The sequence below is a fragment of the Microcebus murinus genome, chromosome 28 (genome assembly GCF_040939455.1).
Source record: "Microcebus murinus isolate Inina chromosome 28, M.murinus_Inina_mat1.0, whole genome shotgun sequence".
Taxonomy (NCBI): domain Eukaryota; kingdom Metazoa; phylum Chordata; class Mammalia; order Primates; family Cheirogaleidae; genus Microcebus; species Microcebus murinus.
The window spans coordinates 3,610,052-3,628,401 of NC_134131.1; the positions used below are offsets into that span (position 1 = coordinate 3,610,052).

The following is an 18,350-nucleotide window of genomic DNA, read 5'->3' on the forward strand; positions in this document are numbered from 1 at the left end:
ACGAAGGCAGCAGGATTTAGGCTCGGTACGGGGCATGTGAGTGGACCATTTGGAGTTCTGCATGGCAGAGTGACATGGTGTTCAGGAACGGCCACAAGCACAGGCTGGAAGTTAAAACACAGGGGGATGCCTTGGGGAGAGGGAACGAAGACTGGAATCAAGTCTTCGCCAAGATCCAACGCATCTCGACACCTGAAGGGGACAGCTCTAGAAGGAGGTGGCAGCAGGGGGAACGAAGAGAAAGGAGAGGACAGAAGGTGCCAGGGGGAGGGGAAATGGCAGATGTGAGGATGAGTAACACGGTGGAGATGAAGGAAATTCATAAGTCAATGATGACTCAAGCAACTCTGACTAATAAGACCTAGGCATGAAAGGGATCTGTCGGATTAGAAAAAAATTGAAATTGGTGTGAAATGGTGAACTAAGAGAGAGCCATGGGTAAGCATCAAAGAGAAGCATGAACAGGCTCTGGGGCACGGTGTGGAGCTACTGGAACTAGCAGAGAGCACAGACAGACACATTATTGGAAAGGTCAGTAGAATTGAACTCAGGGGAAAGAGCAACCTTGGGTTCCTGGAAGAACAGGGAGCAGAAAAGAACCTCACAAAGGCCAGGGGGCACTTATTTGAAGAAGTTTAAAAGATGGCCACTCCCATAAAGACAACTAAGCCCAAGCAACATGCTACTAAGAGGACGGACAAGGTTAAGGATGGTGACATGACCACCGAAAGTTAGTGACAACAAAATTCAAGAAAATGAGGAGGAGAAAAGCCAGACTTGGGGAAGGTTAGGAAAGAAAGTGGCTGGTTAAAAAAAAAAAAAAAGGTTGAAGCAGGAGGCAGAATATTCTGGCTCTAAAAGCTTGGCAGTAAAAGAAGGACTAGAGGAGAGTAGATGGGACGGATCAAGCCATCCAGCATTTTTGAACTGCCCATTTAAAATCCACATTTACCATGAACACCGATAAATGTTGGGCTCTGTCTACTTGAATGCTTAGCAAAGTTCTTCTATGGGATGTAACATAAAAGGACAAGGGCTGGCACTCTTTGCCTAATTGTGTCCTGGCGGCTTTAAATTCTACTACTTAAGTAGTTAAAAATCTGTTCTTTTGACGAAGGAGGAAAAGTTATGAATAGAAAAGCAGCAACCCTAGACTCTTTAGAAATGACTAGTCTTCAGCCTCCGTAATTTACCGGGCAATGATTTCAAACTCAAACAATCAATCCCAACAGCAAGGTGGACCAAGTCCACCGAAAGTTCAAAATGGGATATGTTCTCTTTAAAAATTTTGAGAGCGACTAAATATGACAACCATCTGATGTATGAAAATTATTCACAACCAAAAACAGACAGTCTGGAAATAGCCGGGATGACTTCATTTAGACAGAATTACCCAAATCTGTTTCTAATATACACAGTACACATAATAAATTTTTACAATATGACAAGGAAAACAAACTTAATAAAAGTTCCCGATCTTTTGTTACACAAGCATGCTATGTCCATGCTATGTTTATAATAGTTTGCTCATGATATCACAGCCCAGTAACAAAGGCCCGAGCAATACAAAAACAGTTACTAGGCATGACATCAGCTCACAACTACCGTAATTACATCGGTACACAAATTTCCCAAACTGTACATTTTCCAAACTGCTTCTCAATTTCAGCGGCTGCCTTTTAGACAATTACTTGCAGAGAGCTGTCTGCAGGCTTTGAGTAACACCCGTCTTTCTTCTCTGTCTCAAGCGTCATTTCCCTTTAGAAAGTGCATATTTCAATTACAAGCACTATTTTTCAGACATGCCCATAAACAGATGTCCAAATTAGGAGACGGTGTGGTCTAGTGGTTAGCGACAAGCACCGAGCAGCAGCGGCAGCAGCAGCTCTGAGTCCGTTCCTTTTGCTTTTCCCTGTTTGCTGGGCCCAGCGTGGCAGCCCAGCGAGAGGCGGGAGAATGTACAACGGACAAAAGCAGATTCTTGAGCCAGGCCGCGGGGGCCAGAGTCCTAGCTCTGCCACTTACTAGCTGCACGGCCTCGGGCTAGGTAACTTCTCTGTGCTGTACTTTCTTCCTCATCTATAAAATAGGAATAATAATGGAACTAAAACCCTTGTCTGGTGGTTGTATATTAGTTGACTCCTAGAAAGTACTAGATAATGTGCTTGTCATTTAATATTGTAACTGTTACTTTTCTGGGCCTCAGTTTGCTGTTTGCAAACCTGGCTCACATTGACCTTAATTTATGACCTTAATTTATGGCTGTGACTTTTCTGATGACAAGGCAGGGCTTATATCTTGGGTACATTATCTCAGTATAGTGAGGGTCAACGAACAAAGTTTGAATGAATGAATGAATGCACACAGGCATGAATGAATTAAATGAATACATTCTATAATACCCCATAGTTACAGAAGTAAAAAAAAAAAAATACTGTCTTGGAGATACTGGGTTCCATCCTATTGCTCTAATGGCCCTACAACTAATGTTGACAAATACCTCCAACCCAATTGAAATAATAAGCATAGGGAAGAAAAAAGATGGTGCCTTGGGATTTCAGAAAGTGTATTTCTCTAAGGACCAACCTTTCCGAGCCCACCCCTACAAGCACAACCTCCGCCTGTGTGTGTCATGCGGTCAGCTGGCTTTCCTGACCGGGAAGGGCGCCAGGGGAGCGCAAGTCCCCCCTATTGTCACTTCTGGTCCGTGGTGTTGCACCCAGTGCTGTTATCCTAGGCTTCAGGAAATTTTCTAACCACTGGCCGGGGTCCAGCGCCGTGTGCTAATGAGTTTCAGATTGGAGGACTCCACCGCTGCATTTGTCAGGAAAGTGCCACGGTTTGCAGCGAGGTGGGGGCAGGGAAGCGAAAAGACACACACAAAAAAAGGGAAGAAAAAACAGTAGTTAAAAAATGCTGGCTACTCAAATTGACAGGGAACGTGACCTCTGCATTTCATCAGAAATTCCTGCAGACTTACAAAATAGAGGAGTTTGCTTTTATCGCGCACTGTGAGGCTCATATGGAAAAATGGAAAACACTACATCACTTGACCTCGCCGTGCCCCCTTTTCAACCACAGACGAATATTGTGTACAAAAATTCTAAATCAACTTAAGATGTTCCAAAAAAAAAAAAAAAAAAAAAGGGCTTTAATTTTCTGCCTTAGACTTGATGATTACTATTTTGGTTCTTGAGATTTTTGCTTAGAAGGTTCACACAGGAAAAAGACTCGGAATTCCAAGAACAGGATTTTATCACTTTGGGACTAACAGTGTCATGGTCTCTGCCGGGTGGACACACGGTGGTCTACGCAGCCTGTCGTAGTGGGCCTCGCTCACCCAGGTCTGAAAGTCACCCAAGGCCGAATCACGCTGATTTGCTTACATGAACAGAACTTTAAAACCAATTTTAAACAACTTAAGGAAACTCAAACCATCTTTGCTTGGCTTGGTTCAGCTCTCTGGGAAACCAAGAGAAGCTGTTCCTGCCTCCTCTCAAGGCTACCAGGAGAGGCTTGATAACAAGACTCCTCATGATGCTATCACAGCCTAGCAGAGAAGAATCCTCCCGATTCTTCTTTTCCTTAATAAGAATCACTTCTTAGGAGAGTCTAACTCTCAGAACTTGGAGCAATGAGATCACCTTCCAAGCTTTTTTTTCTGCACCCCACTTAGTACCGGGCACGTTAAAACCCCAATTCTTTCACATCCTCGATATGTCATCAACATGTTTTCAGACGATGTCACTAAAATTGACTGCCTGCAGTTCTGAATTTTGTTCTGCACGTGGAAACAATATAATTTATTTTAAAGTATTTTACAGGGGGATGGAGGAGAAACAGAAACTCAGGAAGCCAGTCCACAGCATCTGGGGTAGGAGACCAGAAGCAGAGTCAACGGGGCAGGCTGGAAACTTGCACAAAAAATTCGATGCATAAACCCTTGAACCTTACTGTCGTGCTGGCTGATCCGTCTCCCCGCCAGGTATGAATGATGTTCCCGGAACATTAATGTGTTCATTAAATTCTGGCTCCCCGCACTTGAAATACTCGGTGCTTTGGCTCAGAGGCGTATTGACTACACCGCTGCTGAGATGCCTCTTACCTACAACCGATCTGTCGCTCCTACGAGTTTCATGGAGGCATCAAGGAGCTGATCGGGGAACCACGTGGATTCGACATCTTCAACTCAAGCTGCGGATCACAGAAGCCACTCTGGGGGGTGGGGGTGGGGTGACAGGCTCCCATGATGCCTAGCGACCATGCACACCTCTTGCTCCTGCGTCTATAATACCACGAAATACAGCTCACGTGGTTTCCTTCTCCCCCCGACCGCCCCCCCCCCCAAAAGCACAAGTGGATGACCAGCAAGGGTCCGACAGTGTTATTCCTAATTACCTTTTTTTTTTTCACTCTTGATCCTGTGGCTCTCATAATTAGTTACCTGGGGCTGCAATCCAATTTGAAGTGATGACAAGAAAGTGATCCATGAAAAAGTAATAAGTTAAATCCAATTTCAGCCTTCCTCTAATTAAATGCACATGGAACTAATGACTCCAACCCCAGCACCGCAGTGATAATGGTAATTAGCGAGGTGGGAGAGTCACTCTCTTTTTCACCACTGGAGGTGTAAACCACAAGGTACAATGGTAGGAGCACTCTTAATTACATGTGTCGTTTTGTCGGCAATTTACACATTTTTGACCAGTCAAGTATGTTTTTTTCCCCCTGTCCCTCTCCGCCTCCTAGCCCCAACAATGACTGCAACATAGTACTCCATGCGCTAACACATGGGTGCTCATAAAAAGGACTTGTGGCCTGAGAATAAGAAATAACTTTTCTTTGCTGTTGTTTGCTGCACACACATGTGTGTGCCTATTGTCTCTCTCTCTCTCTCTCTCTCCTTCTCTCTCTCTCTCTCTCTCTCTTTCTCTTCTCTCTCTCTCTTTCTCTCCTCCTCTCTCTCTCTCTCTCCCTCCCTCTCCTTCTCTCTCTCTCTCTCTCCCTCCCTCTCCTTCTCTCTCTCTCTCTCTCCTTCTCTCTCTCTTTCTTTCTCTCTCTCTCTCTCCCTCCCTCTCCTTCTCTCTCTCCTTCTCTCTCTCTCTCTCCCTCCCTCTCCTTCTCTCTCTCTCTCTCTCCCCCTCCCTCTCCTTCTCTCTCTCCTTCTCTCTCTCTCTCTCCCTCCCTCTCCTTCTCTCTCTCTCTCTCTCTCCCTCCCTCTCCTTCTCTCTCTCTCTCTCTCTCCCTCCCTCCCTCCCTCTCTCTCTCTCTCTCCCTCTCCCTCTGAGCTACAATTAGGATGATCAGGTAGCTCTGAGCCCTCTTAATTGAAATCCAGATATTCACAGTGAAATTGCTTTTTGTTGGTTTGATTTTATTTTCGCTTATAATATACAAAATAGGATGATTTACTTATTTATGCAAAATGTAACAACAGGTGCTGGGTAAACAAACACAGAAGGAGGGGCCATGATTAACTCCTGGACGGCACACCGGTTATCTGTGGCTCTACAACACCTGGCTTCCCACCCCTGTGCTGTCACACTATCATTGTGTCCTGTGGCAAAGTCACTTAACCTCTCTAAGTTTCAATTTTCCTCACCCACACCGGGCTTTAGGGCTTGTGCCTACACCACTGAGAAGCCGTGTGGCAATGACTAAATATGCATCATCTATCGCAGTGGTCCCCAACCTTTTAGGGACCAGGCACCAGTTTCATGGAAGACAATTCCAGGGGAAGGGAGGGAGGATGAGGAGGATGAGGAGGAGGAAGCAGAGCCCAGACAGTGATGCAAGTGATGGGGAGCAGCTATAAATACAGATGCAGGTCGGGCACGGTGGCTCACACCTGTAATCCTAGCACTCTGGGGGGCCCAGGCAGGCGGATCGCTCCAGGTCAGGAGTTCAAAACCAGCCTGAGCAAGAGCGAGACCCTGTCTCTACTATAAACAGAAATAAATTAATTGGCCAACTAACATATATAGAAAAAATGAGCCGGGCATGGTGGCACATGCCTGTAGTCCCAGCTACGCAGGAGGCTGGGGCAGGAGGATCGCTTGAGCCCAGGAGTTTGAGGTTGCTGTGAGCTAGGCTGACGCCATGGCACTCACTCTAGCCTGGGCAACAGAGTGAGACCCTGTCTCAAAAAAAAAAAAGAATACAGAAGCAGCTTTGCTCTCTCACCCAAGGCTCACCTCCTGCTGTGTGGATCTCTGGTTCCTAAGTTTCATGGAAGACAATTTTTCCACGGATTGGGGGGCAAGGGGTGCAGAGGAGCTCTGCAACCCAGTCCCTAACAGGCCACAGCCTGGCACGAGTCCATGGCCCAGGCAATGGGGACCACAGCTCTCCTGCACTTTCCATCCGGAGAGAAAGACATGATTACACACACAATATTAGCATCATACTCTCAGTTTAATACTTAGGTACATGCAAGTAAGTGATCATATAATTAAATGTCCAAACTGGGATTTTTTTTTTTTTTCAATAGAGACAGAGTCTTGCCATGTTGCCCAGGCTGGCCTTGAACTCCTGAGCTCAAGTGATCCTGCCACCTCAGCCTCCAGAGTAGCTGAGACTACAGGTACGTGCCACCGTGCCTGGCTCAAACAGAGATACCCCAAGAGTGAGAATTACCAACAAACATACCCAGTCGGTAGCCATGGGCTGGGGGCTATTCTAGACAGACTAGGACACACAGGGTTTACTCTAGATCCAACTGAAGTAGAAATATCAAAAATGAGCTAACTTGTTGTATTACCACTCACATAAGAAATTTGGAGGCAAGGACAAAACATATTCAGAAAAAAATCTTAAAGCAGGAGTATGAACCTTGGGTGCCAAGATGGACTTAGAGGTTCATGGAACCCCTAAACTGGAGGCAAAATTCTGTGTGTATATGCATTTTTTCAAGGAGAAGGGGTCACCGTTTCTGTACTTTTTTAAATAGCATGTGTGAACTGAAAGTCTTAAGAATAACCATTTTTAAAGCATCATTTCTGCTTTAGTGTTCCTTTACCAAGACTTAATTTTTAGGGTTTTGGGATTCCCTAAAGTCACGTGATAACAATGACCTCTTAAAAGGTATCCAAATCTCAACACTTCCTATCAATTGAAAAGGCTAGGGATGCCAGGGCTAGACAATGTTAACACTAGACACCTAATAAAAATAATTAGTCTCCCTGTCCTGAATTATCTACCTTACTAATTCAGTGCACAGGAATGTTTTCTAAGGGTCACTATTTTAAAACCGTTCCTTTTCACCATCTATAAACATAAAAAACCTGTAGTTTCCCTTAAAGGTTTCTTTCCACCAATTTATTCTTTAGTGAATAACAGGGAAACGATACGAGGTACTAAGATTATATGCGGCATTAATGCAAAGCAAAAATGCTGCCTAAAGCATGTTTTATATAACTGCAAATAAAAATGCTAAAAAACACCTGCTGGATCTTGTATTTTAAAATCCCCCACTTAAGGCAGGAGTCCTCATTATAATGCTGAGCTTCCAAGGGGACTAAAAGGCTGGCCTTCTGTTGGGTTTCCTGGTCCTTCCTTTAAGGTGAAATGGCCCCCTTAGCAGGGGGCTCAGGCATGACATAACCTTGGAAGGGAGAAGATGGGCAGGAGGGAAAACTATCAGATGACTGGCTTCAAGTTCAAATTCTTTTATAGATGGCTTGAAACTGTGGTCAGCTTTCCACTGTAAGCAACACACAAGGTTTACTTTCTTTCCGAACTTGAAGGCAGCCAGAATACACATGTACTTTTACTTTCTTAGGAGAAAATGTGTCATTTGATTTCCTTCCAGTTTGTGTGCTCGCGCCAACAACTAAAATGCTTAAAGAACCAAAATGAATTACTACCCAGAAACGGTGGTCAAAGTTCCAAAATCTGATCAATAAAATTGCTCATCTACTCACAAAATTAATCTTCAGCCAGTGGAAGTTACACATTTTCAGGGTTATGAGTGCACCTGCACTGTTAAGCATTTATTTCACTTGTTTAAGCAATCTTCAGAAGTACATAAATATTTATAGAAGAGAGTCTACTATTTTTACTCACCTATAATTTTCTCTTTGCAGCAAAATCTTAATTCCTGTTAACAAACTCATAAGCCTCCTGAAGGCAAGATCTGTAGCCTCGGCAGTTTTGTATTTTGAACACCAGCACCACGCCCGGGGCATTGTGGGCTGTTTGCAAATGTTCACCAAGTTGCATTTAATTCATTCGTACCATTCTGATTCTGAATTGAGGATGGGGCCCAATTTTCATTTATATCATTCATAGGAGAAATGTGCAAAGTAAATTAATAGACTAAGTAAAACCACAATTGAGGTTACTAAGCAGAATATTTTTCAAGAGCTTCGGAAGCAATATCTACACCCAATTTAATGCCTTCATTAATAAATAAGCCACATAACCCAAGAATGTGGCCAGCTCGGATTTGGTTCAGCGTGAGTCTCTGCAAAGAGCACCACTGCTCTCTTATTTACTTTCCTCTCCCTGAAATTAGTCCAAATTGGTGATGTTTGACTACATTTTATGATCTCTATCGAGTAACCACTTATAGCCTCTTCTAACTTTCCATTTTCTTTTGTTTGTATCATCAGCCTGGGAAGCCGGAGAGCAATGCCAAACATAAAGCAGGGAACTGTGAGAGATATGCTTAAAATATGAGTCACAGTATATTTGGGGATTTGGGTTTCTTTCTTTCTTTCTTTTTTTTTTTTCCTCAAGCTATCAGCAGATCAAATCCTTCTTCCCTGTCAAGCCTTCCTCTATGCAGAAGATCTGAAAATTTGCTAAAATAGGTCTCTCAGTGTCGTTATGAAAGGTAAGAAGATCAGAGCTGCGCGCTGTTAAGATTTGCTGTAGGATTTCCCTTTCATTTCAGAGCCACTCCGCCTGAGAGGCCTTGGCGGAGGACATGGCATGGCAAGATATATTTAAATATGAAGGTTATGCCTTCCGCGGATCTCCAAGTTTAGATAACGTATTTTTTTATAATGAGGTAATACACCATGTGGCCTAGGATAGTAATTTCTCCTCTCTGTTTGTGGACGGCAGGCCGACCTAATAAAGCTTCTAGAACGTGCGTGACCCCACCTGGCAGCCACTGTCTAACCATGCACACGCACCATCGACCGACCCTTTTTCTTTTTCCCCTTTGCAGCTGACTCTTAAAAGCTGGTCTAAAATTCTCTGCTTGGCAACTCCTCCTCTTAGGGAATAGGGAAAAAAAAAAACAAAAAAAAAAAACCTCAAGACATCTTCTTTAGCAAAACCCAGCATTCGAGATTACCCCCACTTCCCCCACTTTTTATACAGACTGAAGTGCTCAGCAGAATGTGTTAGGTTGGTTTTGACACGGTCCCTTGCCAAGAAAGACGAGGCCCTCTGTGTGCTCCTCTTCTGCACGGTGGCTAAAAAACCCAACAGGCAAGAAGAAAAAGAGCTCTCAAAAGGAAATCCCCCGAAACTTTACTTCTTATATTTAGCCCGAAAGGAACTTCGTGCATCTTGGAAGAGAAGTTACCTAAAAATGCCATATGTTTTAAAAAAGCAAGGATGAGGGAAAATAAGTCTACTATAAAAAAAAAAAAATCACAAATGATATTCTAAATGCTGAAGAACAGACAGATTGTGTGTGTGTTTTATTATCTCTATCCAAAGCTCTACTATGTGTAAGATTTTTCCCCCCAATAATACGGTTTCATTTTTCCAATGCACTTGAGGTCTGCGACACTCCAGAGGAGTCACTGCGTTTTTGAGGCTGCGGCAAGAACTCCAAGAGGGAGGCAAAAAGAATGGACAAGTCATTTGAATCACTGAGTGACAGGCTGGGCTGGCTCCCCGTATACATTAATAAATTAGAATTTTAATTGTGTCTCTGTCTGCAGGCGCTGCCCTGGCACTTTAAAATGTCCCCACAATTGGCTGTGTTACGGAATCTGCAACGTGGCCTCCGTGGCTGACCTCCGCAACACAATTCCCAGCCCGGCTACGGAAACTGTTCAGTTTGATCCTTTCAACTTATTTGAATCCTGACAAATAAGCTCACAGCTGAAAGGTCAACACAGTCCCATTTCATCCTCCGGAGCTGTTCTTAAGACATCTGCACAACAAAGCACTCCTTAGAGCACCTGACACGGGCCCTCGATGGCACTGCGCCTCATTAAAAATGTCCCCTGCATGCACGCACGGCTAAAGGCACATGGGCAGGCGACAGGTGACCAAACAACTGCTTTCGTGAGTGTTAATAAACAATGCACGTCGCCACTCAACTTTTCCACTCAGGTGTCTCTACGGGGCTGAACTCCCCCCCCCTGCAGAGCGACAGTTTCCCAAGTTCATGCAGGAGAACTAAGAACTTCTCGGCCAAGGTCAGCCTGGTCTTTGCAGGATGCCTTGAGAATGGGCAGTGGTCCACCCTGACCAGGGAAGCGTCAACACAAGCTAGAACTCAGGTTGACCTCCTGACCAAACTAATTGGCACCCTGTTAGCCACGGATGGTGCTCTGACAGATTCTGCACCCCGATTTCCAGTGTGAGAAACTCCTCCTTAGCCTCCCACGTTGGGGACGCCCGCCCTAAAAGCAGTTCAGAACCCACCTAGGGCTTGCAAGTGCCATCTTTTGGCTGTGAGCATGAAGACCCTGATTCCAGTTTCTCCGAAATTTCTATTGCAATTTGCTACTCCAAGGTGAAAACCCAAATTAGGTTGTTTTTTTTTTTTTTTTGAGACAGAGTCTCGCTTTGTTGCCCAGGCTAGAGTGAGTGCCGTGGCATCAGCCTAGCTCACAGCAACCTCAATCTCCTGGGCTCAAGCAATCCTTCTGCCTCAGCCTCCCAAGTGGCTGGGACTACAGGCATGCGCCACCATGCCCGGCTAATTTTTTCTATATATATTATTTGGCCAATTAATTTCTTTCTATTTATAGTAGAGACAGGGTCTCGCTCTTGGCTCAGGCTGGTTTCGAACTCCTGACCTCGAGCAATCCGCCCGCCTCGGCCTCCCAGAGTACTAGGATTACAGGCGTGAGCCACCGCGCCCGGCCGCAAGTTAGGTTTTTATAAACTGGCTCCATCTTCTACTCCATTAACCCCTTGCCCTCAAGGGGCCTGAAAAGGGAAGTTGCTAAAACAACCATTTTTTGGTATCTTTATGTAAAAGTTTCTCGCCATTTCTTATGAATGATTCGGAAACGTCCTGAACACACCCACTGAGGAACTGAGTCTGTATTACACTGGTTACAAGGTGTAATATTAAAAGTACTGCATTGTCCTCAGGCTCAGTAGCAGTTCTGGACTCAGTTATGGATGCTTTGGGATGAATGATTCCATTTTGGCCCAGGGCATAGTAGGATGCTTGGCTCTATCCCTGGCCTGTCCCATCTAGAAGTCAGTAGAACCTCTTTCTCCCTAGTTCTGACAACCCCAAATGCCTCTAGAATTGCTCATTGTCCCCTGGGGTGGGGTAGAGGGACAGAATCCGCCCCCCCAACATTGAGAACCACTGCACTCCATTGTGTTCATTCCATTTCTAGCCCCACCGTGAAAGAAAGTGGCGACCATTCTGAGTGCTGTCAACTTTTTCTCGCTGGTAATCCACACTGCCAAAGAAGCAACCCAACACCTGCAACTCCTCACCCTGCTATTATACTGACTGATCAGTAGATCTTCCTACCCCTAACGATAAAACTTTTGGTCAAAATACCCATTTTTGCCCCAAAATGTCATACTCTGCTGGTAAAAACTGAAAATGCACCTTCTACAGATCATCATTGTCTTACTTAGGTGATTTGCAATTCTCAACACAACCCACCGCTGAGCTGCTCCATCGGCCATCCCAAAAGGCATCATGCCATTAGAAATAAATAAATAAAAAAAAGAACTGCTACCTGAAGAGCTGGTTGTTTGTCATTCCTCTTGGGAGACTTCAGTCCACTAACTTGCTGCTGCTGGAGCAGGAGCTGCCTTGCCACCTGAAGAGCCTGGAAAGAGAAACAGAAGGAAAGTATGTGCATCACTGCACGGGTTCAGGGCACCCTTCACTAACGGGATTCCAGAAAGTACGCTCCGGACCCCCACTTTCCTCTTTCCAGGCAAATGAAATAGCAAACAAGACTTCCCACCAGTCCCGGCCGAAAAAAACCCCTTCCAGAAGTTGTTTTACATTTCCTCTGATTTCCCTGATCTCATCCATGGCTCTCAGGTACAGCAATTTGTCTGAGCAGACACGTCAGCCCTTCCAAAACTCTGACGTGGAATTTGGGAGCATGGCTGGTTGGGGCTTTGAGGAGAGATGGCAGAGAGGCCAGGGAGGACCTGGGCGAAGATTGGCAAAACCTGGCAGACAACACACAGCCCTTTTTTTTGGGGGGATACCTTCCCCTCCCCCCCCCAGTTCTTCTTGGGGGGACTTGGGAACTCCCGTTGAACATAACACTTTCACTACTGGATTTGGTTATTTGGGAAGGAAGATCAAAACAGATGAGACATACATAGGATGTCTCGGATGGAATTCATAGAGAAAAACAGCAAATCTGGCCTCTGGTCGCCTTAAAGGGGACATTATCCTACCTGTGAGCAAAACTAGTTACGTTTATTACCAATGACCCTTTCCAGCTTATAATATGGGATAGTTTTTCCTTAAAGAAAGAAATTGGGGAGGTGATATGGATTAAAGCCAAAGCAAGAAGAAAACAGGAGAGTTCTCCATAATGTTGAACAGATGATCAATAAATCTTTCTAAAAGTTCAAGGAGGCCAGGCATGGTGGCTCACGCCTGTAATCCCAGCACTTTGGGAGACTGAGGCAGGAGGACCACTTGAACTCAAGACCAGCCTGGGCAACACAGCAAAACCCTGTCTCTACAAAAAAATAAAAATAATTAGCTAGGTGTGGTAGTGCATGCCTGTAGGCCCAGCTACTTGGGAGGCTGAGGCAGGAGGACCACTTGAGTTCAAGACCAGTCTGGGCAACACAGCAAAACCCTGTCTCTACAAAAAATAAAAATAATTAGCCAGGTGTGGTAGTGCATGCCTGTAGGCCCAGCTACTTGGGAGGCTGAGGCAGGATTGCCTGAACCCAGGAATTCAAGGTTACCATGAGCTGTAATCACCACTGCACTCCAGTCTGGCTAACAGAGCGAAATCCTATTTAAAAAAAAAAAAAAAAAAGTTAAAGTGAAAAAGAAAAAAAAAAGTGTCATCAATGAACCCTCATGAGGACATTCGCCGTCAAAGAATTAAGGACAGGAATAATGGCTAGCCACACACACCTCTCCAAAGAGGGCACCAGGATCAGGAACTGAACATTGAAGTTTGTAGACACTGTGCTTAAAAAGATCACATGAAAAGTGAGGTTTCTTGAGTCAATTCAGCTGAGAACCAAGAATGTACACATGGAAGAGATGTCAAGAATGATCATTAAACGATGCACTTTGAGTTCAGAGACAAAATGAGATTTCTCGGGGGATTACATCAGTAATAATTTCTATACGGTAACCAAATTATTTGTGCATCAAAGAAGAGGGCACAGATAGATCACAGATGTGGTCAACTCATCAAAAGGACCCGACACTCTGATACTATGGGGGGCAGTGTTCATGTTCTCCCAATAGGGGGGCCGGAGGAGAAAGAAAGAAAAAAAAAGAACCTGATACTATAGTTTTAGAGAGTGAATATAATGGACTTATGATGGTAGCATGTTCCCCCAAGAGAAATAGACAATTTATTTAAGAAAATAACGTGTCCATTTGTGAGAAAAGTTATGGCGACAATGATGGGCTGGGGGAAAGGTAAGAGGGGCTGGGGGTTCCTGTGTATTGAAGGAGAACAGGGAAAATGAAATGGAGTGCTCAAGAGGATTACTGCTCAGGGGAGACATCTAAAAACGTGGGCTCCTCCTAAAAAGACAAGCTCCCTAAACCAGGCTCATAGCTATACAGTTTTAACAGCCAATATATATATATATATATTTGTTTGTTTGTTTGTCTGTCTGTTTTTGGAGACAGAGTCTCACTCTGTTGCCTGCGCTAGAGTGAGTGCCCTGGCGTCAGCCTAGCTCACAGCAACCTCAACCTCCTGTGCTTGAGCAATCCTCCTGCCTCGGCCTCCCAAGTAGCTGGGACTTCAGGCATGTGCCACCATGTCCAGCTAATTTTTTATATATATATACATATTTTTTAGTTGTCCAGCTAATTTCTTTCTATTTTTTTTTTAGTAGAGACGGGGTCTCGCTCTTGCTCAGGCTGGTCTCCAACTCCTGAGCTCAAACGATCCTCCTGCCTGGGCCTCCCCAGATTACAGGCGTGTAATCTGGGCCTCTGCCAGGATTACAGGCGTGAGCCACCATGCCCAGGTGACAGCCGATATTTTTAAGACACCTTGCAAGGTCGAGCGCAGGTGCCTTTGTGTCTAGGCGGCGCAAAGTTAGGCACGGAGAAACAAATGGCAGAGAGAAGACCTCGGGCAGGTGGGACCCTTCTGTCCCTTCCCTGCGACACCCAGCCCTCTTGTCCCAGGGAGGCCTTCTGCCTACTGAACTCACCACGACCAGCCCCTTCAGAGGGAAGGCAGAGGCTATTTCATCTGCGGAGGGAGAGACACCTTCGAGAAAGCCTGCCTGGAAGAGCCTGGAGAAGGGAGGCTGGCTGAGAGGGGCATCTGGGAGAGTCGCCTGCAATGCCACACTGCTGTCTCCGGGGAGGATCCGCCATCGCTGGACTCTGGGTTGCCTTGTCTCCTTGGAGACGCTCGGTACACGCGTAGGTGTGCAAGTGGGCAGAGTGAAGATTGCATTTATATCATATAAGAAAAATAGTCCCCTCTGCAAGGTGCCTGCAGGAGCAAGAGCCCGTCCCCTGCTGCAGACGGACGCTCCCTGAGCTATTGCACTTGGAGGGTTTACGGTTTCTTTAATGCAGGAAAGGAAACTGTTACGCGTTTAAGTGCCACCGTCACAGTTCCCAGAGTAATAGACTGATCCGCAAAGGGACATCTGGCTGCTGCTTGCAAAGGCAGACAGAGGGACCACACATGACAGCTGAGAAGAGTGTGTGGAAAAGCAAGATGATGGGGAAGGGGACAAAAGTGACACACATCGCACGCTAGAACAGAACAGGCAAGGAGAAACAAAGGCACGAAGATGCCACATACGTGACCACGCCACTTCGCCCGATACCGGGAGACACAGTTACTTGGAGTTTTTAAAGAATCAAGTCCCAGAGAAGCTGAAGTCGACTCACTCCAGCGAACAGGAAGAGATGAAGTGTCTTTTAAGAAAAACATTCACACACACACGTGTCACCATTCTCACCTGAGCATGCTCTCCCAAGCAAAAGACAGTAGAAAACTCCAACCGGAGTTTTCAACAAGTGTTTCCTGGCCTGGCTCTAGATAATGATGGTGAATGTAAACTTCAGCTACTGGAAAATCCTTGGCTTATTTTGCTGGTTTGAAGGGGGGAGGGAGTCATTTATATGTATAACATCCATTTTAGGCTCTACATGGGGTGCATGAACTTAACATAATCACACAATAAACCTCAGCTACTTCGTGTCATTTCATACAGAGCCCCATTAAAGACAATAATCAAAGACAGGAGCACAGGGGAAAAGGTTTAGAAACTTCTAAGAATCCAAGGGAAATTTTGGTCAACTTACTCAACAGGGAACACTGTAAGGTAAAGTATGTCCAAACTGGCTCCCAAATTTCAGTCCCCAGATGAATATACACAGGTAAAATCACTTCCTATTTTTTGGGATGGAGAGACAACAGTAGGACAAAGAATACTGTCATTTTGACATGAATTGTTATGAATTAACCCACGAAAATTCACAGGCCTTGTCATGAGGATGTTAACAAAATTAGAGCACAGTATTACCTATCCCAAAATAAAACTAAAATCAATTTAAAAATTACCGTAGGTCTCAGCAAGAGTTTTAAAAGTGAATCGCGGCCGGGCGCGGTGGCTCACGCCTGTAATCCTAGCACTCTGGGAGGCCGAGGCGGGCGGATTGCTCGAGGTCAGGAGTTCGAAACCAGCCTGAGCAAGAGCGAGACCCCGTCTCTACTATAAATAGAAAGAAATTAATCGGCCAACTAATACATATATAGACAAAAAAATTAGCCAGGCATGGTGGCGCATGCCTGTAGTCCCAGCTACTCGGGAGGCTGAGGCAGGAGGATTGCTTGAGCCCAGGAGATTGAGGTTGCTGTGAGCTAGGCTGACGCCACGGCACTCACTCTAGCCTGGCCAACAAAGCGAGACTCTGTCTCAAAAAAAAAAAAAAAAGTGAATTGCGTATAACTTATAACATGCTTTGAAATCACTTGCTAAAGACATTTTTTTCCCTGACTTTCCATGATATATACATCACTATCATCTAGATTTTAAATAGTCACAGGTACAAAGGGGACAATGAATCCTTAGTGACTAAGATCACGTATTTGGGCATTACAATACCAATTTCTGGAATCTCCCATTTGCAGAAAGCCAGAAGTGCTTATTGTCATGTTCACTGTTGGCCACTGGGAAATCCGGAATGAAGGACGAGATCCCCTTTGGAAACTGCACCAGAGCCCCACGTTCACTGTGGTCCCCATACACGATGACTTGGACAGCCACTTCAACCGGTTATGTGCATCAAAACCAGATTAATGTCCTTCATCTCAGACGTCACTGCCTAAACCCCTGAGATTGTCTTTATTTCCTTACAACTGAGGAGTGAGGATGGACTTTTCTTATTTTCCTAACAGTATCTCAATCACAGTTGGAGAAAAGTTCCTTAGGATACACTGCCTGAAGACAAAATGAGATCTTCTGGATTTTATAACAAGGTGTGTAGATATGTATTTGTGCGTGCATGAGACAGAGAGAGGGAGGGGGGGAGGAGGAGGAAAGAACAGCAGGGAAGCAGCAGAAAGAGAGAGACAGAGAGAGAAAGGGTATAAACCAATGAAAGAATTTCACTTTTAAGAAGCAAGGATCAACTCCGACTCAAGTTCCAGATCAATGGCTAATGTAAATACCTTAAAAGGTTCAATCCCATCTCTGGAAACCTTTTACTTTTGGTGGCGGTTCCTGGACTGGGTTGAGTCAACACTCCCTTAATAACAAATGTGACGATCGCCTGGCACCGGGTAACTTGGAGCTGTATTTTAGCGCTAGGCTCGGGTTACAGTGGAGACAGGGTTTGAGGATGTCGCAGAGTGGAGGTGAATGGTAAAACCAGACACTCGGAGCCCAGGCGCATAGGCTTCGCATTTATCCTCCTCCAACAATCTAAGAGAAATGACTCCGTGCAGTAAAAGAGGAAGGCACCACCTTCATCTGTGGATGGGCCCATCTCCAATCGATGCCCTGGATCTGCTTTGAGGCGTTGCAGCTACCTTATGGCTGGCATGCCATGTGCACAGCCAGCCCTGAGCACCCAGAGAGTCAGGGAGCTGGGTACCTGGGTGCCAGTTCTGGTCGGCCACGGGAACCCGGGCATCGTTGACACACCTTCCATTCTACTGGTTCACCGTTGCTGCATTCTCTTCTGTGCATCCCCATTCTTAGTAAATAAGTACCATCTGTTATTTGCAAATTATGTTTTGCATAAGCATGTTTACAATTTTCGAGCTATTTACATTTCAAGTTCATAGCAGGTGCTTATGTTGTAGGGGCTAGGTAATCCTATGTTTAGCATGTTTATGAAGGTAGCGGATGCCCCAAAACATGTCTACCATATTTTAAGAAACATCAACAAGTTTATATAAAATATGGTTTGAACAAGCACGCACACACATACACACACGCATATAAAGCAAGCTGGTAGGAGGAGAGAAATCTTTACGAAATGTTTTGCATACCACACTTGGTGACAAGGTCTGAGATAATAAGCAGTGACACATGGTGGACTTCAAAAAATATGACTAATTGGAAAGTTTTTGGTCATGGGTTTATCACCTGTTCTGTATTATCTGTCATATATTGGCCCATCAAATAAGAATGGTTTGTACTTATTTAAATAGTTGATAAAAAAGAAAAAGAAAATTTTTGTGATATGTGAAAACTATATGGAATTCAAATTTTGGCATGCACCAATAAAGTTTTATTGGAACACAGTCAAGCTCATTTGTTTGTATAGCGTCTACATCTGCTTTTGTGCTAAAGAACAAGAGTGAAGCACTTTTACACAGAGACCAATGGCCCTCAAAGCCTGAAATATTTCCCATGTGGCTCTTTACATGAAAAGTTTGCCAACACCTGTCTTAGATTGCTATCTGGATTCTGAGATTCCCCCAAAGATTCCACTGGGCAGAACTTTACATAAACAACATCTTTCAATCAATTCC

General features: G+C 44.9%; 1 protein-coding gene across 12 annotated transcripts in view; it reads right to left on the minus strand.

The window, feature by feature from the left end:
- FOXP1 (forkhead box P1) overlaps nt 1-18,350 on the minus strand; it is a 706,173-nt gene that overhangs the window by 140,067 nt on the left and 547,756 nt on the right. For all 12 annotated transcript variants that reach the window (XM_075998545.1, XM_075998535.1, XM_075998540.1 and 9 more), the window contains one exon: nt 11,904-11,996. In XM_075998545.1, coding sequence (XP_075854660.1) covers nt 11,904-11,996 — 93 coding nt within the window. The remainder of the gene's footprint in view (nt 1-11,903; nt 11,997-18,350) is intronic.